The sequence below is a fragment of the Artibeus jamaicensis genome, unplaced genomic scaffold (genome assembly GCF_021234435.1).
Source record: "Artibeus jamaicensis isolate MK-2021 breed Jamaican fruit bat unplaced genomic scaffold, CSHL_Jam_final contig_519, whole genome shotgun sequence".
Taxonomy (NCBI): Eukaryota; Metazoa; Chordata; class Mammalia; order Chiroptera; family Phyllostomidae; genus Artibeus; species Artibeus jamaicensis.
Window position 1 is genome coordinate 20,957,233 of NW_026521871.1, and position 24,319 is coordinate 20,981,551.

The 24,319-nt window shown below is 48.0% G+C and overlaps 1 protein-coding gene across 3 annotated transcripts in view; it reads right to left on the reverse strand.

The window, feature by feature from the left end:
* Positions 1 to 5,822: 5,822 nt before the first annotated feature.
* FGD5 (FYVE, RhoGEF and PH domain containing 5) overlaps positions 5,823 to 24,319 on the reverse strand; it is a 113,151-nt gene continuing 94,654 nt past the window's right edge. For all 3 annotated transcript variants that reach the window (XM_037139356.2, XM_037139355.2, XM_037139357.2), the window contains 9 exons: positions 22,109 to 22,192; positions 19,710 to 19,789; positions 17,499 to 17,598; positions 17,017 to 17,154; positions 16,160 to 16,289; positions 15,257 to 15,387; positions 12,559 to 12,687; positions 7,310 to 7,464; positions 5,823 to 6,937 (listed from right to left, as the gene is read on the reverse strand). In XM_037139356.2, coding sequence (XP_036995251.2) covers positions 6,901 to 6,937; positions 7,310 to 7,464; positions 12,559 to 12,687; positions 15,257 to 15,387; positions 16,160 to 16,289; positions 17,017 to 17,154; positions 17,499 to 17,598; positions 19,710 to 19,789; positions 22,109 to 22,192 — 984 coding nt within the window. In that variant the 3' untranslated portion in view covers positions 5,823 to 6,900. The remainder of the gene's footprint in view (positions 6,938 to 7,309; positions 7,465 to 12,558; positions 12,688 to 15,256; positions 15,388 to 16,159; positions 16,290 to 17,016; positions 17,155 to 17,498; positions 17,599 to 19,709; positions 19,790 to 22,108; positions 22,193 to 24,319) is intronic.

Sequence of the window (24,319 nt, forward strand, 5' to 3'; positions counted from 1 at the left end):
GAATTTTGTAATTTACATATACCTATAATAGGGTTTTCTCTAATTACTACAGCATTTATTTCCTGAGCAAAATGTGTATCTTTACTATGTGTCTTTACCATGAATTCCCCCTTGTAATATTTTTGAAGCATTCAAAAAGTAAAACTGGGAATATATTGTTACATTTGAATATAACCTTAATAAAGTCTTTTATTTGGGCTTATATGTGTCTGACTGCAACTTTATGCTCTTTCTTTTTTTCTTTTATCTTTTTTAACCTTTACTGACCTTAGAGAAAGAGGAAAGGGGGAGGGGAGAGAGCCATCAATTTGTTGTTCCACTTGTCGTGTCCTGACTGGAGATCAAACGCACAACCCTGGTGTATCAGGATGATGCTCTAACCAACTGAACTATGCAGCCAGGACCTCAATTTTTTTCTTACCTGATACTCTTAAACTAGTCATTTAAAAAGTTTTGACTATGATCTATAAGTATATATATTTTTTACAGTCAACAGTATATCATTTGTACATACACACCATTGAAACAGATGTCATGAAATAGTCCTTAAGGACAATGGATATACTCTATTCTCTGTGGGGATAGGGGGTTGGTTGTGACCCATTGCATTGATTTCATAACCCACTCCTAGAACTTCAAAAAACAGGCCTAAAAATCTTGCTTATGGTGATTTTTTATTTTATTTCTATTTTTGGTGCTTTCTTAATACAGATGTTATTTTGTGTAAGCCTTCGCTCCTGGGAAAGTACTGTCTCTCTATACTGGCTCTGTCATATGGTGTCCTCAAAACATGATCAAGGTAGAGAATGAGGCCTGCTAACATTCTGCCGTCAACACAGAGTGCCCTTTCCTGTAATACACCATCAGATTGACTATACAAGGAAGAGATCGAGGCCATGTAGAGAACAACTTCTGAAGAATCTTTCCTGTGATCACCAGGGAGGATATCACAAGGATGGCCACACAGTCATTAAGCTTCTCCAGAGAAGAGTTCTGTGGAAGGGGATGTTTTACTGGCTGGGCATCACCATTGTGGTGGTCCTGTGCCTCACTTAGACTGGTTTTCCCCTCAAATATGCACTACTTTGGCCATGTATTTCTTAGAGTGTTTGGCATAGTGTTCTAAGAAGTGTCTGTGGTCTCATCTGATACTAGTGCCAGCTCTCATGCCTGTGTTATTTCAGACACTCTCGGGTCTCTCATTCAGCAAAGGATCTGAATGAACACTGCAAATATACCCTTGTAAATTGGCGCTTCTACCATAGACTCAAGTCTGGCAACAAGTTGAGATGATTGCCTAAGACTAAGCAAAATTTCTACTCTTGTTCAAGGTGCAGCTGAGCTACCACCTCTGTGAAACCTTCCTAGACTCTCCCAACCCCAGATAACCAGTCTGCCCATGTACAGTCTCCTGAGGCACTTGTAGACAATATAGATGCCTGGGCCCTACCAAGAGGGAGACCCCCAGGAGGAGAGGTATGGGTCGTGGGAAGAACTGAACTAGACTTGGGGGTGGCTGTCTCAGGTCATAGGCTGGGGTCTGAATCTATGCAGCAGTCTCCATGGGCCAGCTCTTTTTCAGGTTTTTCCTCTCCAATTCCCCATCAGTTTGACTGTCATGGGTAACATTGGTAGAGTGTCGAGGTTCTGGTTGCAGAATGTTACAAATTTGTGGTCTCACCCGAGACACTGCTCTGATTCACATAGTTGATAGGCTCCAGGCTGTGTATTAGCTGGCTTTCATTTCTGAAAATAGTACTCCTCTTTTGGGGATGCAATCCCCGCCTTCCTGGTGGGGGCAGGTACAGAGGTGTTGTGTGAACATGTACTCTCTTCCTCTTGGAACTGGTGTGGCAAGGGTATAATGGCTTTCTTTCCAAAATTAGACTTCTTGTCCACTCTTATAGGACACATTCATTATAACTTTTGGGCTTGTCTTTTCACCATACAGTGCAAATTCTTAAAGGGTTTGAAAATAGTAATTGATCAATTTTTAGGTTATTGTTTATAAATCCATCTTAGAAATTCTGATATGTTCTTTAGGTGAGAAAAATGTGCTGGACCCCTGAAGTGACCTTAAAAATTCTCCATAGTTGAGTGTTCATCCTAACATGTCAGTTGTTAACACTGGGAGCATATATTTAAAATTTAAAGCATGTGTACTTTGGATTTTAAATATTCAGATTCCCATCTGCAGTTGAAGTAGATTTTGTGCATATAATTGCAGAAAAATAGAACTTATTCATTGTTATAATTCATTGAAAGAATACTAGATTATGTGCATGGATTGTATATACGTGATAAAATTTAATAATTTTAGCCCTGGCTGGTGTGGCTCAGTGGATTGAGTGCCACTCTGCTAACCAGGGGGTTGCTGGTTCAATTCTTGGTTGGGGCACATGCCTGGGTTGCAGGCTGGGTCCCTGGTGGGGGGGCACTCAAGAGGCAACCACATGTTGATGTTTCTCTCCCCCTCATTCTCCTTTATCTTTTTCCCTTCACCTCTCTAAAATTAAATAAATAAAAATCTTTAAAAAAATTTTTTTCTTAGACTTATGTTTGTTGTCACTTTGTAGGAAAAGTGCTTCATCCTCTACAGTCGGAGATTTTGTCAATTTTAGGAAAGAATAAACAATGCAGGTGTCAGGCAGTCACTCATAGTATCAGCTCAAACATAAGGGAAGCATTACAATGAAGCAGTTATAAGTGTGGGCTTTGCCAATTACGAGTGTGTGACCCTGGGTAAGTGACCTAATGTTTCTAACCCCTGTTTCCTTATCTGCAAAATGGGATTAATAATAGAACTCACCTCAGAAGGTCCTGAGGAGAATTAAATAACAGGGTTAAGATGCTCAGAGTACTTCATGCAGAGATGCTATTATTTCTTACTAATAATCACACCAAGGTCTGCTAGGAGCCTGTGAGAAGTTGGTGCTGTTTGGTGGCTGATTTAACAGTTGTGTTTGGTTAGGGGCTTAAAAGATCAGTAACATCAAACCAGCCTCCTCAATGCCACTTACAGAAATAGTTAGCAAACATATATACTAGATGCCAAAATAATTGCCCTGTAAGTTATACTATCACTGAAATCCCCAAATCAGTGGCAAGGCACAGCCCTTTCACTATGCTAATCCAAACCACAGTCTTCTTTTCAGAAGGGTAGATACAAGTGAATCCCTAGCAGCCAGTCCACCTCCACTCTCCAGCTTACCTTGTTTGTGCCTGTCATGGTGGGCCCCTTCCCAGTGACTGTCTCAGGAGAGGGCAGGCATAAGTGTCTGGAAGTGGTGTAGAAGGCCTGCTGGGTGCTTCTAGGAAAGCTAGCTACAGGAAACAACTCTTCCTACACGGTGGCTGCGAACAGGCAAGCCTGTAGCCCCAACCATCAGTGGTAGTCACCAACCAGCCCCCTGGGAAGCTGGTTCCCACCAATCCTGACAGTGGACAGGTCAGAGAAACCCAAAAGAGATTTGTTCTTGGGGATACTCTTGAACCTAGAACCTGCCCAACTAATTGTTTAAATCAGTATGAGGTTGGTTTCCTTTTATTCTTGCTCTTGAAAATGGAGAACTGACCATTAATGCATGGAAGCACAGAAGCCTATCTGATCACAGAAGCTGCAAATCACAGACAATTCACAGACTATTTCAGCATGTTGTTATTTTGCTCTGTAGCAGGGAAAAACGCGTCCCAGCCTGGCCTTACCATTCCCTGGCCCAGGTGGCCTCAGTCTCCATTTAGGGTTTCAGTGTTTAGTGATGACATTTACATTGTCAATCAAATGAAGGCTGACCTAGATGAAGGAAGGATTCTAACCATATCTTTTGGCAGCTGTAGCTGGGCTGTTAAGGTCCTTGACACTGGCTTGCGTGGTGCGTGTCCAAAGGTCAACTTAAGCATCAGCCACTCCACACCTGCACACAGGACTCAGCTGCATCCAAGAGAGTGAGTGGTGTGTCTGTCGGCCTGACCAGAACAACTGAGTGTATTTCTGATATGTAAAAGAATTATGCTTAGGACCCAGGAACTCCCTCAATGTCCTTGGACACTAGCATGCTTCTAGTGTGCTTTATATTAGTAATGATGAGCAGAATTCTTCCTACTAAGACTAATTCAAGCTGGAAAGACATTCAGTCTACAGGGAAGGTGTGAAGCCAGCATAACAAGTGCTGCCAGCCTTCAGTAAAATGCTTGAGTTTTATGAAATTTCACAGATTCTGAGAAGCAGGCAGAGGCCAACCCTGCAGAGGTCTGTTTTTCCTGGTCTGCTTGTCAAGAGCTCAGGGACAGGTCACTGAGAGCAGGCAGGGAAGAAAGGTCCTGATGAAGGAAGGAGTTCATGCTGCCCACTCCAGGCCCTCTCCAGGCCTGGTTTCTTGCCATTTTCAAGAATAAGGCAGCAGGTCTTTTTTGCATATTGTCTTCATTCTGTATTGTCACAGAGCAGGGCCGCGATTATATTTTCACTTATAACCATGTCATGCCCTTCCCCACAGGTTTGTGGTCTTCAGTCCACTTTCACATTCAATTTGCGCTTGATCCACTGAACTCTTTGGGAAGCTGGAATGGTCCTCCATGTAACAGATAAAGACACCAAAGCTCAGCGATTCTGAAGTGAGTGACTTGCTCCCGGCTTGAGTTCTAATTTTGGAGCCACAGGTTGGCAGAATACTGCTTCCTCCCAAGAAACACAGCCTTTGCCAGAGGCACACAGTGGAGGGGTTGCTCCGTGCCCAGGGGGCAGGGGCAAAGCAGATGCCCTGGGGGCCTCAGGCAGCTGTCAAAGCTGGGCATCGCTCAGCCTCCAGGCCTATGGGACAGAGTGCCCTCAGGCCAGTTGGAAAGGCCCCATGGGAAGCCAGGTGACAAGGACAGGTAGAATTGGCAGGAGGAAGAGAAGGGCAGGGAAGGGACAGGATCTAACATCGGCCAGGAGAAACTGGCTGAAAAGAGTACACAGAGAACTGCAGGGCAGACAGGTGGAAACAGGCATGTCCTTGTCCGGTCACACACATTCTGTGAAGATCTTGGCCCCTGCCACCTCCTTCTACAAAACACACTGAGTGTATTTGACCTGTCATCCAGGTATTTTTAAAAAGATTTTATTTATCTTTAGAGGGGAAGGGAAAGAGAGGAGAGAAATATCAATGTATGGTTGCTTCTCATGCATCCCCTGGTGGGAACTGGCCTGCAACCCAGGCATGTGCCCTGACCGGGAATTGAACTGTGATCCTTTGGTTCGCAGGCCCACACTCAACCCGCTGAGTTATACCAGCCAGGGCTCATCCAAGTATTTTTATTAGAGTAACTATTCACGGTGAAATATAAGCCCTATTAACTCTTCAGAGTGTCAGATATAGGATGTTATGTGGTAAAAGATGCCTTCAAATGACTTCCAGAGATGATTCTACCTGGAGCTTAGAAACTGACAATGGGTGGTGGCACACAGCATGCTGGGAAAACTTTCGGATGCTGAGGTCCTGCTGTGCTTTTTAAAAGTCAGAGGGTCTAAAAGTCTCATTTAAATATGTCTGATGATGAAAATGATTCCATTGGAATTAACCTCTCAAAAGTTAAAGATCTGTCTAATCACTTAGAATCATTACATATTTAATGCAAACATTTTAAAAGAACTAGAAAGAAATTTCTCCTGAAAATATTTAATGTAAATAACTCGAGGTGGTGCTTTTTACAAAAGGTTTGTCAGCAAATGCTTTTTTTTAGGGAATGGGCAGCAGAAGGACGGGGACAAGACATCAGAAAATGGTATGACTTGTTTTTTATTTTGATGATAATAACAAGGAATCCCACCCACCCCCACCCCTCCAATTTGCTTTATGTAAAAATACTTCCAGCATAATGAGCAGCAGTCATCAGCAGGAGGTGACTGAGCCCCAGGCACCTAGAGTATCTTCAAGGCCCTACTTCTGTGCTCCCTCACTGTGTCCAGAGCCATTGGCCAAGACCACAAATTCACCTGCTGATCCTATCTTGTCGTCTTTTTATCTCAGTGTTTTGGTAATACATAAAGGATTACTGTGTTGAAAATAAGAACAGGTTTTCATAAACATAATGCTGTCAGCTCATGTGGCATAAAACTCAGGAAGGCACACAATAAATTAAAGCAGACCCTGTCTCTTTGGAGGGTTTGCAGTGACCTCTGGGGCAAGGGCCAACTCTGCCAGCAGCTGAGCTTCCAGCACTGGTGTAGTGATGAGACGCCGTGGGCAGGAGGGAAGTCAGGTCAGTACACAGGTCGCAGGACCGAATGGAGGAGGAAATCCTCGCCTTCCCCCTCCCAGTGTCACCACAGCCAGGTTTGTGTAAGTCAGTTTTCCGTACACCCTCGTACTGGCGGCACATCAGTCCACAGGACTCTTGTCTGATATTTACTTAAGTAAATCACTTGGAAACATAATACTGGAGGTTGTAGCTCAGTAAAACAATAAAGTGCTTTCGATGAGAGTAGTAGGTGTTATTAATTGGTTGTTTCTTGTTTCACCTGAGGCACTGAAATCAACAACATGAAAGGTGACAATGTTAACCAGGAATAAAAATTGAAAAAGCGTGTTTCTACTAAAAAGCCTGCATTTTTGAAATGTACTTTTCTGTGGTTTCCGTGTCTTCATGTTACTGGATTTTAGCTCACTGCTGGGTAAGGAAATAGTTTACGCTGGGGTGGGGCAGGGTGGCGAACACGAAGACAAGAAAGGAACTGTCCATAAATATCCCTTAAAGGCTCCACTCACGAAGATGTGAGTGAGCAGGTTCCGGCAGCAAAGATCAGGCCCTCCTGCTGAATCCAAGGTATGTTCAGATGAGTGGAGCCACAGACTGGCTTCTGGAAGGGTTCACATATCAACCTAAGAGTTTATTCTGAGTCCATGTGCTTGGTAACTGCTATAACACACTTGCATTTTCCATGGCCTCTATCCACCTGTAAAACAAACGAGAGGAGACACTTGGTGTCATGCCTGTGCCTGTGGCCCTGGTCATAGAACCTGTAAGTGACTAGATTACTTCTAGCCTAAGACCAGGGACCACATCCTATTTATACTTATTGGTTTCCCCGGCATTTAGCAAAAGGCCTAGAACACAGCACAAAGGTTTGCTGAGTCAATGCATGCCTGTGTGAATAAATAATAATCTTAAAAAATTGCACGACTAAAAATAGGCCAATTCTGCTATTCTACTGTGGCCCAAAGGGACTTGACGGGATGGGATGGCTGGAGGAGAAGAGAAACCAAAGCCCCAGGTAACAACTCGTTTCCTTCCCGAGAGAGAGGCAAGGAAATACAGTTGTTAGTACCTCTGAGCTGAATTGGTATCCTCTGCTTTGAAGCTATAAAATAGGGTTTTCTTGTGGTAAAGGTGAAAAACAGGTCCTACTTCACTGCTGCCCTCTTCCTTTTCTGGGGCAATGGTGAACCCTAGCAGAGGCATACTCTCCATGGCCACCGTATCCTACGGAGAACAGAAGGAAAAACTGGTATTAAACACAGCACTATACACAGTCAACAGCTTAGCATTCATTGGTACCTCCAAGTGGAGGTACATGATGAGCCCTTCTGTCGGGACATGCCTTGGACACAATGAGATAACCACACACACATTCTTCATCCCTACTGCCTGCCAGGACCAGGTGTGAGGAAGAGAAGAAGTTTATCATTTTGTGACAGCCTGTTAGGGTCCAGTCATTTGCATCTTCACATTATTTTGTTTAATCTTCATAGCAATCATAGAAAACATCACCCTCATTCTAAGAAGAAATTTGAACTCAGAGAAGGTAAAACACTCCTGAAGATCACATAGTAAGTAAGGGGCAGAGCCGGAATCTGGATTCATGATCAGCTTCTAATCCCACATTCTTTCCACTGATTCAATTAGTCAGTGATAAAACCTTAAAAAAAAAAGTAACCAATTAATCAGTGACTCAGCTAGTTTTCTAGAATTACTTCTTTTTATCTTCCCTGGAGGACATTTTCCTTTGCTTTTTTAGAGAGAAAGGAAGGGAAAGAGAAACACTGATGGGAGGGAAGCATTGATTGGGATGTGCAGAGGGGCCAGGGATCTTATACGCCCTGATGGGGTCGCACGTGTCTGCTCCTGGACCGGGAATTGAACCCGCAACCCTTCAATTATGGGATGACACTCCAACTACTGAGCTACACTAGCTAAGACTAGAGTTACTTCTGAAAACATACTCTGTACCCACTGCCCTGTGCCCTCATTCATGGGGCTTCAGTGTGGAGCACTTGCGGCACCTGTGCTATGAAGGTGCTGACGATGCAATGGGATGCACTCAACAACATAGGTAGACCTTAAAGTGGTAGTACCTGGTGAAAAAAGGAAGAGTCTGTATATGAAGATATTTTATATATACCCATTTGTGTAAAAATACCTGTTTATAAATAATATGATTTTATAAGATGACATTCAAAGATATAATTAAGCGCATCAGAATGGTGGAGGGGAGAAGATTTTGTATATAAAAGGAAATCATTTTTCTAAGATTGCTAGATCAGAACAATCATTTGACAAAATTCAACATCCATTCATGATAAAAACTCAGCACCCTAGCAATAGAAGGGAACTTCCTTAATAGCACATCTTTATAGACAAAGCACATCTATAAAATGCCCACAGCCAACATCATACTTAATAGTGACAAATTAAATGTTCATCCCTTAAGACTGGGAACACAGCCAAGAGGCTGTTCACTCTTAATCAATGAAGTGCAACACTGTCCCGCAGGCCCTAGCCATTGCATCAAGAAAAAGAAATAAAAGACAAAGATCAGAGAAGAAGCAAAACCATATGCTTACAAAGGACAAAACAACTACTAAAACCAATAATGAGTGTACTAAGGTCATAGGATAATCACTTAAAAATATTTACATAGTAGCAGTGAACAACCAGCACATAAATTCTATTCAAATCTGCATCCAAAAAATAAAATATGTAGGAGTGAAGTTAACAGAAATGCAAGAACACAAGTGTAAGATCTCTATACTAAAAACTAAAACACTGAAGGAGAAATAAGGGTTAATACGATGTTCATGAATGGGATGATTCAATATTGTTAAGATGTATGTTGATGTATAGATTTACTAATCCTTAATCTCAGCAGGCATTTTGTAGAAATTGACAAGTTTATATGGAAGCACAAAAGACCTACAATATCCAAAACAATCTTTAAAAAGAACAAAGTTGAACGATCGGCACAATCTTACTTCAAGACTTATTATAAAGTTATAATAATTAAGACAGTATGGTACTGGCATAAGGATTGGTAAAATATATCAGTGAAATAAAACAGAGAGCCCAGAAGTTAACCCACACTTACTCAGTTATGTGATATGTAACAAAGACACCCAAATAATCCAATAGGGAAAGGAGAATCTTTTCAACAGTGTTGGAACAACTAGATAACCCCATGGAAAAAAATAAACCTTGACCCCTATTTCACACCATACACAACAACTGACTTGAACAGACCCAAATGTTAAAGCTAAAACAGGAAAATCTTCAGAAGAAAATACAGGGGAATAACTGACTTGCAGCAGACAAAGGTTTCTTATGACACAAATTAATAGCCATAAAGGAAAACACAGATAAATTAGATTTTAAACAGGCAAGCCACAGACATTTATCTGACAAAAGACTAGTATCGAAGACATAAAGAACTCCTGTAACTCAATAACAGGAAGACGGCCTACTTTAGGAAAAAGTCAAGAGAGCTAACAAACACTTCTCCAAGGGAAATACATGAATGGCCAAAAAGCACATAAAAAATACCATCAGCCATTAGGACAATCTAAAATAAAACCACACTGACCATCTCCTCTATGGAGCACACCGGCACCTTTCCCCCACCCCCTTCTTCCTCTAGGGCATGCTGGCTCTCTCTTTTCCAGAGCCACTTCCACGCGTCTTCCTCTTTCATCCCTCAAGGCATGGATCTCTCTCCCTCTTTCTCCTAAGCTCCCAGGGCCCTTCTACTACCTCCGTGACTTTCTAAATAAATTTTCTTATTCAAAACAAAAGAAAACATTGAGATACTACTATACCTTCACAGAATGGCTAAAGTTACAGACTGACAATACCAAGTATGGACAAACATGTGGAGCAACCAGAACTCCCATGTTTACGTACATTGTTGGGGGGGACTGTAAACTGGTACACCATTTTGGAAAAAGGTCTGGTTATTTCTTATATACCAAACACATACACTTCTATGATCCAGGAATTCCAAGTCTAGGTATTTACCCAACATGAAATAAAAACCTATTTTCACATAAAAACCCGTATGCCAAAGTTTGAAGTGGCTTTATTAATAATTACCCCAAACAGGAAACAACCCAAATGTCCTTCAGCTGGTGAATGGATAAACTGGTATATTCACAAAATGGAATACTACTTAGCCGTAAAACGGAATGACCTACTGCTACACATGATGTGACTGAATTACAAAAGCATCATGCTGAGTGGAGGAAGTCATGTATGATTCTATTCATAGGAAGTTCTAAAAGAGGTAAAACTATTCTACGGTGGAAAAAAATCAGAATGATGTGTTGTCTCTGGGACAGGAGTGAGGTGGGAATTCATAGGTATATGCACGATCAAAGCCCATCGAAAGCAGTATCCTACTTGTGCACTTCGTTTTATGTAAACTACCTCAAAGGAAAAATAGATGCACAAATACTGAACTCTTAGGGGGAAGTATACTTTGAAGAGCATCAAAAAGTAAGATGGAAGAGGGATGAATAAATAGATACTTGATCAAGGAAGTACAGTATAATGTTAGTTGTATGATGTAGTTCACGAATATATGATTGTTCACTGAAAATTCTTTTACATATCTTTGAAATTTTTATAATGATAAATATATCAACTAAATAATACAATGTTAGAAAAAAGAAAAAAGATTCCTGTATATTTATGGCAGTCACTTTCTCCCAGGACTGTTGAATAGCAGGTTGTATCAGCTCTGGTCAGCTCAGGGACAAGGCGTGCTCACAGCAGTATAGACGGTGACCGCTGGCTGTCCATGGTACTGATCCTTTTTGCTTTGATGGAATTTAAAATTGGTCCTATCACTCGAATATGCTTATTGAAAAATTGTACAAGTCCCTGTCTCAAAGAATCTATTTTGAAAGCATACTTAAATTCATCTTTTAAAATCAACTTATGTTGTCACTTCCAAGACACCCTAAAGACTTCAGGTTTTCCATTCTCAGATAGGACCCACCTCTTTTCAGTGGTTATTTACTTATCACTAGCCTTTGTTTATCTAAGCCAGAATTTCTTCCTACTATGTGTTCTGTGCAACAGTTATGCTCCATAAGGAATGGCCTGTGGTCAGGCGAGCTTGGAAAATCCCACATCTTACAGATCCACAACATGGCTTCGCATGAGAGATTCTGAGAAGTATGACCATGAGGAAGTCCCACTCACTGCCTACCAGGGCTCCCTCAGAACCCTGTTTTTAGAGAACCCCTGCAGTGAACTGTGGAATGCCTGCTCAGGAAGACACTGCCCTGGGCTGCAGAAGGATAGCACATCGCATTTCAGTTTGTTCTGGAAAGATCAAAATTCTCCCCAGCATAGAATGCCCCATCTGTGGACACATGAGTGAAGAAGCACCTTGAGGAGGGCTCGACTCACAGAGCTCTGGAGTCACCCAAGCCCATGGGTAGTCCCCTCTGTGTGTCTGTGTCCCTGCTGGCCTCTGGAACTCCTGAGGACAAGGCTCACTGCAGCAGTCACAGCTGTGGGTCTTTTGTGAGGGAAGCTTTATGTGCCGAAGGAAATGGCTTTTGCTCACTCACCAGCATCTGTGGTCCCTTGTCCTCAGACGCACATCCTCTGTGCACACCCTCATGGTGTGCAGCACCCACCCTCGGCAGCTGGGCAGGATGCATTCAAGTTCCATTTTCAAAGCACATTCATTTAGCCTGTGGAAGCTGCCATGGTGGGGCCTGGACATGGAAATCTTTCACATTACCCTATAGGTCCAGCCGGGGTCAGGACCAGGCACTCCCCTGCTGCAGAACCACAGCCCACACTGTCTAGTCCAGTACGGGGCTTGGTTTCTGAGGCCTTTTCACCTACATTTTAGAAAATATAAGATGTCTATAAAAGTATAAACAAGTTTTACTTAATAGAAGAGTTACTACAAAGCAACATAATTCCCTAGTAAAAGAAATGCATAGAAACACATGTGGTAGCTTCCTTCAACCTGTTGAATTTTGTCCCAAACTGAAGTAGAGAGCAGACAGCAGCTCTCTCTTACAGAGTGCTGGGCTCATACTGCATGCTGGGTCTGTGACATTCAAATACTTCGGTGCACAGGTCTGCACGCTGCCTTATTTCCACACAGATGTGGGGTGGACATGCAGTTATGTGTCCACAGCAATGCTCAGCACATGGCCTTGCTCAGTAGACTTGACTGACATGGGGCCTGGAAGCAGCATCCAGGCTTCACACTGCCTTGAGGTGACAAGGTGTGGTGCACACCCCACATGGACATTCTGAGAGGAGAGAAACCACTACTACCTCACTGGCCATGTAGGTGTAGAGTACTTTGCCTTTGATGACAAACCAGAGCTTCTTCCAGTGCCTCTTGCCTTTCTTGCACCGGCTGAGATAGCCACTGATGGCGGAGCCCTCTCCGGAGGCGGCCACCTGGCAGAAGGGAAGCAGAGTGGTCAGGGCACCAGGTGACAGGCACAGTTCAGACAGAGCCAAAATGACATGCAAAACACTTGGAAGAGTGTTTACATTGCTTTGAAATCTGAGACTTGGATGAGGTCTCAGGACCCATCCAGCACCTCCAAGGCAGCAAAATAGTACCTTGATTTGAGACATAAGATTTACTGACCAAGAATCAAAAACTGCCTTTAGAAGTGCTGCCCCCTAGTGGTGCTTCAGATTCCTGGTCCTCCCAAAACCCCCAAACCCCAAATTATGAAACTGCTGATAACCAGGGGAAAGGTTCTTTCTTCCTTCTAAAATTGATTCTTATACTTTTCAGCTTATAGATTTCCTGCATTTAAGGAGGGATTATCTTTATACTGTTTACCTAAAGTTTTTTTTCATCTCCTGCCTAATGGGATGTAATTCCTCCCCTTCTTAGCAGCCATCTGTTGGACAGGCTTTATGTGGGGGTTAAGAACATAGGCTTGCAGTAACATCATTCTAGAGTTCCAGTCAAGGTGCTACCAGTTTACAAACAGGTTATGTCACACAATCTACTTACTTCCTCTAAGTGTCAGGTTCCTTACTGGTTAAATTGGAATTCAATGATGTAAGACAGGCGACCTACTTGATAGATACAGGGACTGACCAACGTAGGTGCTTCATAAATACGAACCTTACTGTTAGAGCAAGGTAGCCAGAATTAGGAATCATTTCATTTGACTTTCTTGTTTTACAGATGGAAATACTGAGGACTGTGGAAATGGAGGGGTCTACCAAACGTCAAAGTCACTATTTAGTTGAAGACAGGCAAGAACTTGAACTTCTCAGCAAACACTTCAGAGGTCAGTGAAACTTCAGCACAGGGAAAGGAAGCCGTGACTAGCTCTGGCTGTTTTGAGAAGCATAGGAAAGGAACCTGCCCACCACAAGTCCAGGACTTCTACCCCAGACATGGGCTCTCTCTCCCCCCACCCACCATGCTGAAACACCTTGAAGCAGTGTACACAGAACATGGCAGGGGAAACCTACTCTGCAACCCCCCTTTCTGACAGATGCTCAAGGGACAGCATCTCTACAGACTTTCTCACGGGGAGCAGGTCTTACTGGTGACGTGGAGCTCTTGGGGGAAGGGGTGAGAGTGGGGAGAAATGTGGGAGAAATGCCCCACACTTCTCCTGGGGCAGCTGTAGATCCACTGAGCACAGCCTTTGCTGGATAATCAAATGGTTGTCACTTTAGGCAAAAATGACCAAGGGACTGGCTGGGGCAGATGGACATGGCCACAGGATCAGAGCAGTGGAACAGTGGGAGGACCAGAGCGGCAGCTCTCAGACTCTGTCCCCACAGAGCGCTCAGGGTCCAAGAGCTCGGCTCATGTGGACCACCAGCACAGGAGCAGTGACAGGGGGGTGACAGAGGAGCGACAGGGGGAGCTGTTCTTGCTTTGTGGAAAGGGACTGTTAAATAAATGACGGGACAACCGTACGATGTAAAACGTGAGATTTATATGCCCGAGCAAATGGGAATTAATACCTAAGAGAAATTAAGTGAAGATTCAGGATAATATGTTATCTTTTGGATAAAAAAAGAGGTTCTATAAATGTACATCTTCATTATGTATACACATTAAAATTTCTGGAAGAGTCCACGAGAAACTTTCTGGTGGTTATCTCTGGGGCAAATAGGCCCGAGGGAATTTGTAGAGGGAGAGAAAATCACTTTCATCACGTATTCTTTTGTGCTTTAAAAAAAATTTTTTTTACCATGCATGTGCTATTCCCAAGATTTTTAATATGCAAAAGGAGTTAAGTTACTGCATAGAACTGTACCCATTAAAATTTTTCATCTCCTAACACTTTTTAAAAAGCCTTGCCATCTGCTTACTCAATAATGAATATTAATGAAATAACTTGGAAACAACCGATCACACTTCTTTCAACAGCTTGTATGTTCACAGCACACATTTGTTTATGGTTGTGACTAGAATTCAGAGGTATCAGCCTGGTCCTATTTGCAGGATGAAATTGAGTTCAGCCAATTCTGAAGTTCCCTGCAAAGAGTGCCTCTGCTTCCTGGGGTCTTGCCACCTGAGCCTGCTTGGGACCCCCAGGGTGTGAGGGTGGTACCGCTCAGAGGGCCAGCCGTGGGAGGGCTCAGCCAGGGCTGTAGCTGCTTGAGTCGGAAAAGCCCCAGTGATCTGTGCAGTCCCCTGGGGTGCTGGGACTAGGCTATGGGACAGGAGAGACAAAGGAAGACCACAAAGAGGTGGACAAGACAGGCGAAGGAAGCGGAAGATGGCCCCTAACACCATCTGTAACCACCTCGGGCTCTGCCCTCTGCCACCGAGCAGGCATCTTCTCAGTCATGCCCGGGAAACAGGCACTGCCCTTGGTGGTGGTGAGTCAGTCCTTGTAAAATGTCTCCCATTAGTGTCCTCTTTGTCCCAAAAGCCCAGTTAGGCTAGAGGAGAGGGGCATCTGACGCTGTTCACAGAGAAGGGCCGTGAACCTTCCAAATCCCCTGGTGCCCCTGCAGGCAGCCCCACCTGCCTTACCTCGGTCAGGGCCGAAGGGACTTTCTTCTGCTTCTTGAAGGGCGAGGGGTTGATGCTATGGAAGACCGAAGAGAAGGCGCTGCTCGAGAAGCGGGGGGAGGACAGAGGGAAGCTCATGCTCACTGGCCGCTCTGTAACCAAGACAGTGAAGGGGAAGGGGTAAGTGTCCACGTGGACAGGCAGCCAATTCTTGGGAACGCCAGTTCCTGTAAATCGGCTGCCGGTCCTTCCCAAGATGGGAACCAGCCTCACCATAGGGTTTAAGTGTGACTAGAAAAGTGGGCACACTCCCTTCTACTAACACAAAGGCCCTGGGGGTCGGGAGGAAAGGCTTTTCCTGGGTGCTGGCTATCCCTTTCTCTCCAGGTCCCCAGGAGGCCGGGGCTGGGCTGTCTTCTCTGATGGCCTCAGTAGCCCCAGAGGAGAACTCGTTGGTTTCAGCCCAGGATATGCTTGCTCTCCCCCAGCCCAACCCTGCCTGGGCAAAGCCTGTCGCCTAAGCACAGTCTCTCAAGAGCCAGCTCAGCCCTTCCCTGACCCTCGATTCTGCTATTCGTCTCACACGCCGGTCCAGAAAGGGGCCCACGGAACACTCTAGGGAAGAAAAGAGCGCTGCTAAGGCCGAGTAAACAGGAGCACCCCTCGTACCTGGCCCATCACTGAGAGGCACTGGCCCAGCATTTCCCAAACTTGGCTGCTCCTTCTTCAAGGAGCACCTATCAATTTTCCTCAGAACCAGTATTTTGGGAAATGGTACCCAGGTGTGAGTTTAAACCTTTAGTTCCTCCTTAAGGACTGCTTTGGTTCTGAGCCTCCAGGGAAAGTGGTTTAAGGAACCAGTTATAGGCCAGGGTGTAGCCACGCAGGCCACCTGGAAGGAGGGGAGGGCGGTTCCCCGGTTACCTCTCATCAGGCCTGGGACATCCCCGCCCCGCTTCTTTAGCTCCCCATAGCAGCCGTCGCAGACCTTGGCCATCCGGTCCTTGAGGTACTTCAGAGGGTACTTGTTCCGGGAACAGTTCCGACACACGATCTGCAGGCCCAGGTGCGGATGCATGTCAGAGTGGTTCTCGCCTTCCTGGCACACACAGAGGGCCAGCATCCTCTCCCCTCTGCCTGCCCGCCCGCCCCCCACCTCCTCCAGGGGCTGTGCTGGGTCCCCTGGTTTTCCAGTGCAGCTGCACGGAGCTTCTGTGCAGGTGCTCATCTGTCTTTCTGATGAACCCTGACACATGGCACACACTTTTTAAAAATCCTCACCAGAGGATATGTTCACTGATTTTTAGAGAGAAAGGGAGGGGGAACTGGAGAGGGACAGAGAGAGGGAAGGAAGGAGGGGGAGAGGGAGGGGGGGAGAGAGAGAGATGAGATGAAACATCAACTGGCTGCCTCCTGCATGCCCCAGCTGTGGACAGAACCTGCCACCTAGGTGAGCGCCTTGACCGGGGATCAAACTGTAACCTTCTGGGTGTATGAGGTGACACTCCAACCAACTGAGAAACCCAGCCAGGGCGAGATACTTTTTTTTACAAGGACAAAAACCATGTATTCTTTGGGGAACAGGGTGGTGCTGTAGATGGGGCATGGCATTTGGAACCATGGTTTGAGGATATTGGTAAAAGGGCATTAACAGTCCCCACCTCGCAGGGCTGGTGTGAACACGCCGTGCCCTGGGCCAGCATGTGGTGGCTGCCGGATGCCCCTGAAACCCCACCCATGCCACCCCCATGCGCGTACTTCCTCACAACAGAGCAACTCACCTTGCCACAGGCGTGGCAGTGATGACGCCGCAAGGTGAGGGAGAAGTCACAGCCGCAGTTCATGCACATCATAACGTGTGTGACAGGCACCAGAGTTGGGGGTCTCTCCCCCAGGCTGACCCCAAGCCTCTCCCGTATCTAGAGCAATGGAATGGGGCCAAGCTGTGCTGTCAGGAGACAGGCTGGATGGGCGCCCCCTTTCCTGTACAGGGCGTATATGTACAGGGTGTGGGGGCAGGGTGGATTCTAATTCTATAACCTCCCCTCCCCATCTGGCACCCCCAGGAAGCTGATCTTGGGTGAGAAACAGAGCCAGGTAGAGGCAGCGTGCTCTGCACTGGAGCCGCACGGTGACTGTCTGAGCCGGTGGACACGGGCCAGTGCCTTGGCGCAGAGCTGTGTCTTTCCGGGTGTGTTGCCTGTCCAGGGAAACCCAGGGCTGTGTGGCTTGGTGTCAGGGGCGTCCCAGGGCCCCCACTCACCTCCACGCTGTGGTGGAAGGCAGCCAGAGCCTGGGCCTTGTAGTCCTCGGGGAGGGCTCTGCTCAGGCAGCCGTGCCACTCGTCCCGCTCCGCACAGGAGCTGTGGGCGCAGCTGGAGTCAGCGAGGGTGCACGAGGGGCCAAGTGCCCGGTGGCGCCCTGCCCCTCCCACACGCCTGAGCCTCTCAGTGTCTGGAATCCCACCACCCAGTACCAGCGCCTGCCAGACAGGCCTAGGCTTGCACCGCAGCACCATCTGCTAGCAGGGCAGCCGGGGTCCGCCGCCGTCCCCCAGGCCGCCTCTTCACCTACAACACGGGGCTGTCAAAGTTCTTCCTCCCCCAGGGCTTTTGTGGGGATGAAATGACATGTGGGATACGGATGGGCTTTGTCAGGTTAGGGGTGTCGGGGGGGCTCTGAGGGTCCACCTTTTAGGAGGGACGGGTGGGCAGGGGGCCAGGGGAGAGGGGCAGACAGAAGCTGGCAAAAGCCAAGGCCCCAGTCTCTCCAACTGCCTCCACAGTTTCCCACATAACTGCCCAGACACTCACCCATCCAACAAGCTGACTTCCCACATCCCCACGCTGTGCCTGGAAGTTTACCTGCGTGTTGACAGCCACACTAGGCCATGAGCTGCCTAATTCTCACAAGGCCCACTAGGTGTCGCTCCCACCCTATACTAAGTGTGCAGCCTCAGCCAGGGATGGACCCTTTTGGCCTTGGAGGAAGAAAGGGTGGCAGCCAGCCAGATGCCAAGTCTCTAAAAGGAGATGAATGGGTCCCACTGTCCCTGGAAACTTCAGTATGAAGCATCTGGGCTAGCAGGAAGGTGACCGGCCTGTCAGTGACAGTGGCTCCTTGAGGCCACTGGCCGAAGGGCGTGCCCCTGCCTAACAGAGATGAGCAGCCCCGTCTGAAGGGCTGAGCCTGACCTGTCAGCCCCTCACCTCCTGGTTGGGCAAACAGTAACCATGCGCTGTGTCTCCCCAGGTCTCTGACTTCACTCCGAGTTGAGGGGAGGCCATGGCACCCACCCAGGCATTACCTTTGCCACGAAGCCTTCCCTCACTGCCCCCTATGGTTTCACTCCTTGAAATTTCCAAGGCTTCTTCTACCCCCAAGCAGTAAATAGTGAAAAAGTACTCTGGGTCACACAGTTCTGCATTTGAACCCCAGTTCTTCTCCACATGGCTGTGTGACCCCTTTCTAGGCCTCAACTCCCCAAGCACAGGCCCCCTCTGAGGGTGGAGCAGAAGGTCAGAACAGGGGCCTGAGACCCCGCAGGCGCCCAGCGTGGGTTACTCTGGTCATCGCCACTATTAAGTCTTACGGCATTGTGTTCGGTATTGTAACTGGCTCCCAACTCCAACCCAGAATATGGGCTCCCTCCAACCACGAGCAAATCAAGGCCTAAATAGTTAGTGCCCTCAGCACAGAACCTGGCACCGAGGAGCAGCTAATGGAAGCTTAATGACCAAACGCATCCAGGAGACGGCGTGTGGGTCAGTGGGTACACATCCCACATCACGCCAGAACCCCCGCCCCACACGGAGAGCCCTGCTGCCAACCTGGGTCACACGCAACCAGAGAGGAAAGACACCAAGCCTTGGGAACCCTGTCCCACCCCCACCATGCCCAGTGTGGCCCTGGCAGGAGCCTCGAGGCCCTGGTTTCTGAGCTTGGGCTGGCCTGCCCTGGAGCGTGGCTGGGGGAGGTGGTAGGGGGTCTTCCACTGCCTAAGGCCAGTGAGGAGGAGGCCAGTGAGGGGTCCCCTGGGCAGCCTTCGGGCCTGGAGGGAAAACAGAGGGTTTTGAGAGAAAGGCCAAACCCCAGACCAGCAAGGCTAGATAAGGAATGGTTGCTCATCTTTTCTCTCCAGACACAAAAGCCTGAAAGCAGATACTTTACCAACTAAGGGGCAAAATGCATTCTCTACTTGCCTTAACTTTTCAACTGTGAGACATTGCTATTGTTACATTTTAGGAAAATAGGGCTCACCCACATTTTTGGGGGGAAGAGAAGTCATAGCTTTAGCAGATTCTCAAAATGGCCTGTGATCCAAAAATAGTTAAGAAACCCGGAAAAGAAAAAAGTCCTTTGATCCGAAGGACACCAAACTAAAACTGAAGGCGCGCCCAACATTTGTCACTCCACCTTCCCACCTGACACGCTGGCCCTTTATCCCCCAGGCTCTCCCTCCCCCTCCCCATACCTGGCAGACAGAGTCAGGCAGGACTCAGAAGTCTCGATCTTCAGAGCGTAGGGCACTTTCTCCATCACAGGGCGGCTGACCTGGAAGCCAACAGTGGCACCTCAGGGCCGGGCACAAAGGGGCAACCGCAGGCTAGGTTCTTCCCCTGGTCCTGCCACTGCCCCTCTCTGAGCCTGAGTTTCCTTGGGTGCTCAGAGACACGAGGATGCGCTCTGTGTGTGTGTGTGTCTGGCTACCAACTCTGACTCTGTGTGGTCCTTGGCCACTGCCCGCCCCCAGGAAGGCCGCGGAGCCTCCTTCTCCGGGCCCAGACCCAGGCAGTACTGTCCTGCCGCACAAGCACCTGCCCAGCGACTGCTCTCTCCCACACTCCAGGCCAGTGGACTCCTCAGGGGTAACTTCGGTTCAAAGAGAGAACAAACTCCCCTCCAAGAAAGGAGCTTCCTTCTTCCCCGTCACGGAAGCCAGCTTCCAGGAGCGAGTGAGGCCCCCACGGTGCCTCTTACGGCCCTCCTTCCCCTCCTCCCCTCCCTCTCCATTCTCCCAAGTCAGTGTTCCCGCTCCGGCCCCACTGCCAGAATTAACTTCCTAAAACCTCCTGCCCATTAAATCCTCAAGAATCTCCGTCAGCTCCTGGCCATCCTTGTATTTGGGATGAAGCTACACTGACCAGACGCCCTTCCTTCCTGTCTCTCCACCCTTATTCACGAGATTGTCTAGCGGGGCAGGCATCTCTTTTACATTTCTTTAAAAAATGTCTGCCCCTCGAATGGGTATTTGCATCTCAAGTTCACAGTGGCATTTACCACAGTCAAAAGGTGGAAGCAACCCACGTGTCCATCCGTGGTTGAATGGACAAAGTGTGGTGTTATCCATATAACCTCACTTACATGTGGAATCTAATGATCAAAATAAACTGACGAACAAAACAGAAACAGAGGCGTAGATACACAGAGCAGACTGACAGCTGTCAGAGGGGAGCGGGGAGGGGGCGGGGGAGCAGATGAAAGAAGGTGAAGGGATTAGACAAAGCACGAGCATGCAGGACCCGCAGACACAGACTACAGTGTGCGGATGGCCAGAGGGGAGGGGGGCAGGGGCTGGGAGGAGGGGGGCAAATGGGTGGAAATGGGGACACCTGTATTGGTATCAACAATGAAAATATTGTGGCTAAAATGTGGTGTACATGTACAATGGAATATTATTCACACATAACAAGGAAGGGAGCCCCGACACGGCTACCACGGGGATGAACCTTGAGGACATGATGCTGCGTGAAATGAGCCACTCGCAGGACAAACACTGTGCGGCCAGAGGGGCCGGAGAGGGAGCGCGGACGCACCGTTAGTGGGACTGTCGACTGCTGCAGCCACTATGGAAAACGGTATGGAGATTCCTCAGAAAACTAAGAATATAGCTACCATGTAATCCAGCTATTCCACTTCACTTTCTTTATTCGAAGAAAATGAAAACACTAATTTAAACAACTACGCTCCTACGTTCACTGCAGCGCTGTTAACAATAGCTAAGATGTGGCAATAACCTAAGTGTCCACTGACAGACAAACGGATAACAAGGATCTGGCATACATATATAACGGACTATTACTCAGCCATAAAAAGAATGAAATCTTGCCATCTGTGACAACATAAATGAACCCTGAGGGGATAACGCTAATGAGTCAGGAGGAGAAAGACAAAAAAACATATGATTTCACTCTGCGTGGAATCAAAAAGCAAACCAATACTCAGATCTGGGGAAGAGACCGGTGGCTGCCCGAAGGTACAGGGCCGGGGGCATGAGAGGGTGAGGGGCAGCTGCCCGGTGACAGAGCAGCTGGGCTTTTGAGGGTGATCCCTTTGTGGTGTGTACAGCTATCAGGTTATAACGTCATAAGGCTGAAACTCACGTAACAAAAATTTAGTATATTAGAAAAATCACAGAGCTAGAGTAGGGCGGCGGTCGCCAGGGGCTGGGGTGGGGCTGGGGAGTTGGTGTTTGATGGGAGGAGGTCTCAGCTGGGGAGGTGGATGGTGGTGACGGTTGCGCAACAGTGTGAATGTAGTTAATGCCACTGAACTGTGTAGTTAAAAACGGTTAAAATGGTAGCCGAACACCTACTTGTTTCCTCCCTCCGAGCCTTCACTCACACATTTCTCTCCTCCTAGGACACCGTTCCCCAACTGTCCACACATTATTCACTCCAAGGCACTCAGCTCCCTCCCTCCAGGAAGCCCCCCCCCCCATCCACGGCACAATCCTGCCGTGATCCACAACACAGCACTGTTCCCCGAGGCTCCCCCTTCCCAGACGATCTGTGAACCAGAGCAGGGCTGTCGTCCCCTCCTCCCCTGAGGTCTGCCTGGCCTACCCCGGGGTGCCCAGCATTACGCATTTACCTTCATGCTGGCCACTGGCAACGTGCTCTTCAGCCGGTACTTCCCATCCTTCTGGGGATACGTGTACAGGAGCATGTCGCTCATCTGGGGAGAAGGGAACCCCATCAGACTCGTCTGGGTCCCCGGAGGCTGCCCTGGGCTTCTGTCCCGGATGATGACTGAGCACCAGGTGCACACGGGTCCTGCGTTCGCCAGTGACCCCACCGGAGAGTGAAACCACTGTGGGCTGACATGTGAGCCCCTTCCCCAATTTCACTACTAGGTACGTATGCAAGGGGAATACATGCAGAGGCTCACAAAAAGTCAAGTTCAGGGACCTGCACAGAGGCATTATTAACAGTAGCCAAACAGTGGAACCGGCGCAACTGGATCTACACTGTGGACTCCAGTGCGGCAATCGACAGGAACAAACCCGATACACATGTGACATGGATGAGGCGCGGAGCATGCTGACCGACAGCAGTCAGACACAGAGGGGTGCGCGCTGCTGGATAACCCACGAAACCCCAGAACGGGCAAGACCGATCTGTGATGGCAGAAACCGGGCCAGCAGTGGCCTGGGGCAGGGATGGGGGGAGTGGCTGCTGAGGGGCACAGGGCAACTTTGGGGGGGGCTGGAAATGCTCTATATCTGGACCCAGGTGGTGGCTTTGTGATGACATAGCTTTGTTAATATACACTTAAGATTGATGCATCTTACTCTACATAAATTAAGCTTCTACAAAGTATAGCTGAGGGCAGGAGGGAAGGAGAGAGGCAGGGAGGGAGGGAGGGAGGTCAGTCCTCGGAATAGGGAGGTGGTGGGTCTTATTCACTGCTGTACCTCCAGAGACATGCTTGGTGCTCAGTTAGTATTTGCTGAAGGGACAATGATGGCTCCCCACCCCCATGCAAGGTAGACGGGAAGAAACATAATGAAAGTCACTTCACCTCCTTAGGGGAGAGTGTTTCTGTTTGCCCAGAAGGTTTAGAGTTTGAAAAGACGACGTCCTGCCCCGGGTGACCTGTGGGCTGTCAATCCCGACCCTGCTGTGTAGCCGCTGTGCGACCACGGACAAGCCGTTGCCCTCTCAGAGCTCCGCTTTCGCACCTGCAAGGCTGGGGCCACCTCTGCCCCTGCCTCACTACGGTGCGGACAGAGAATGGCCCGAGTGAGCCCGCTCTGCCCCAGAGCCGGTGTGAAGCAGGGGTGTTGTGGGCACCGACCAGGACGTGGCACTTGAGGTATGAGACAGGGTGTGAACTCAGGGCTAACACTTCCTTTCCCTGTGGACAGGGTCTGTTGAGGGAACAGAATGAATGAGTTTTTCTGCCATGAGCTCTTCTTGGGACCCCCGACGTCCCAGCCAGAATAGGTTTCTGTCTATTCAACTCAGCTACTGTGGCCCCAGAGCAGCCACAGCAGGTGAAACTGAGGTGCAGATTAGCCAGACAACCTGACTGAGGCCACAAAGCTTGCAGGGGGCAGAGCCACAGTGGTAAGTAAATGAGTGTGCCTACAGCGTGTTCAGGTGTGGTGTGTTGGGGGTGGCCACACAGTGAGTCCTGAACCCAGCTGGGACAGTGACAAAACCCTGGACAGGGCCTCGCTCATCAGCCCACTCTGAGGAACCCGCGTGCGTCAACCACCGGAATGGTCCCAGCTTTTTCGTGGATTCCCCTAGAGCACCTGCTGCCATGGCAACTGCCTTTAGCACCAAGGTTTTATGACGGGTTCAGGACCAGGCTGCCTCCTAATTGCCCAGGGTTCTCCTTTCCTCTTTAAAGCCTGTGTTTTACAGCCCCGACTTGGAGGAAGGAAGAGAAGCTCTTCATGGAGGAGAAAGGGGGACCTTCTCACAATAAGGAGCCCCCGGTGGGTGACCCCGCCCACCGCTGGGGCTGGAGGGGCTGTGGGGTCGTGCTGGCGCCTCTCGGAAGGCAGCACCGCCGAAAACCCTGTGGGTCGGTGGGCACACACCCTGACTCTCTTCTGCAGTTGAGGTTATTTTATGAAACTGGCACTTTACAAGGAGGGAAAATTCTTCCTTTAGTGCATTTGCCGTGGTCTTCCCTGGCTTGAAGACAGAATCTTAAAAACATCAAGACAAAAGCAAAGAGTTACCTACAAAAGAGTTCCCATAAGACTGTCAGCTGATTTCTCAAAAGAAACTTTGCAGACAAGAAGGGGCTGGAAAGAAGTATAACTCATGAAAGGCAAGGAACTACATC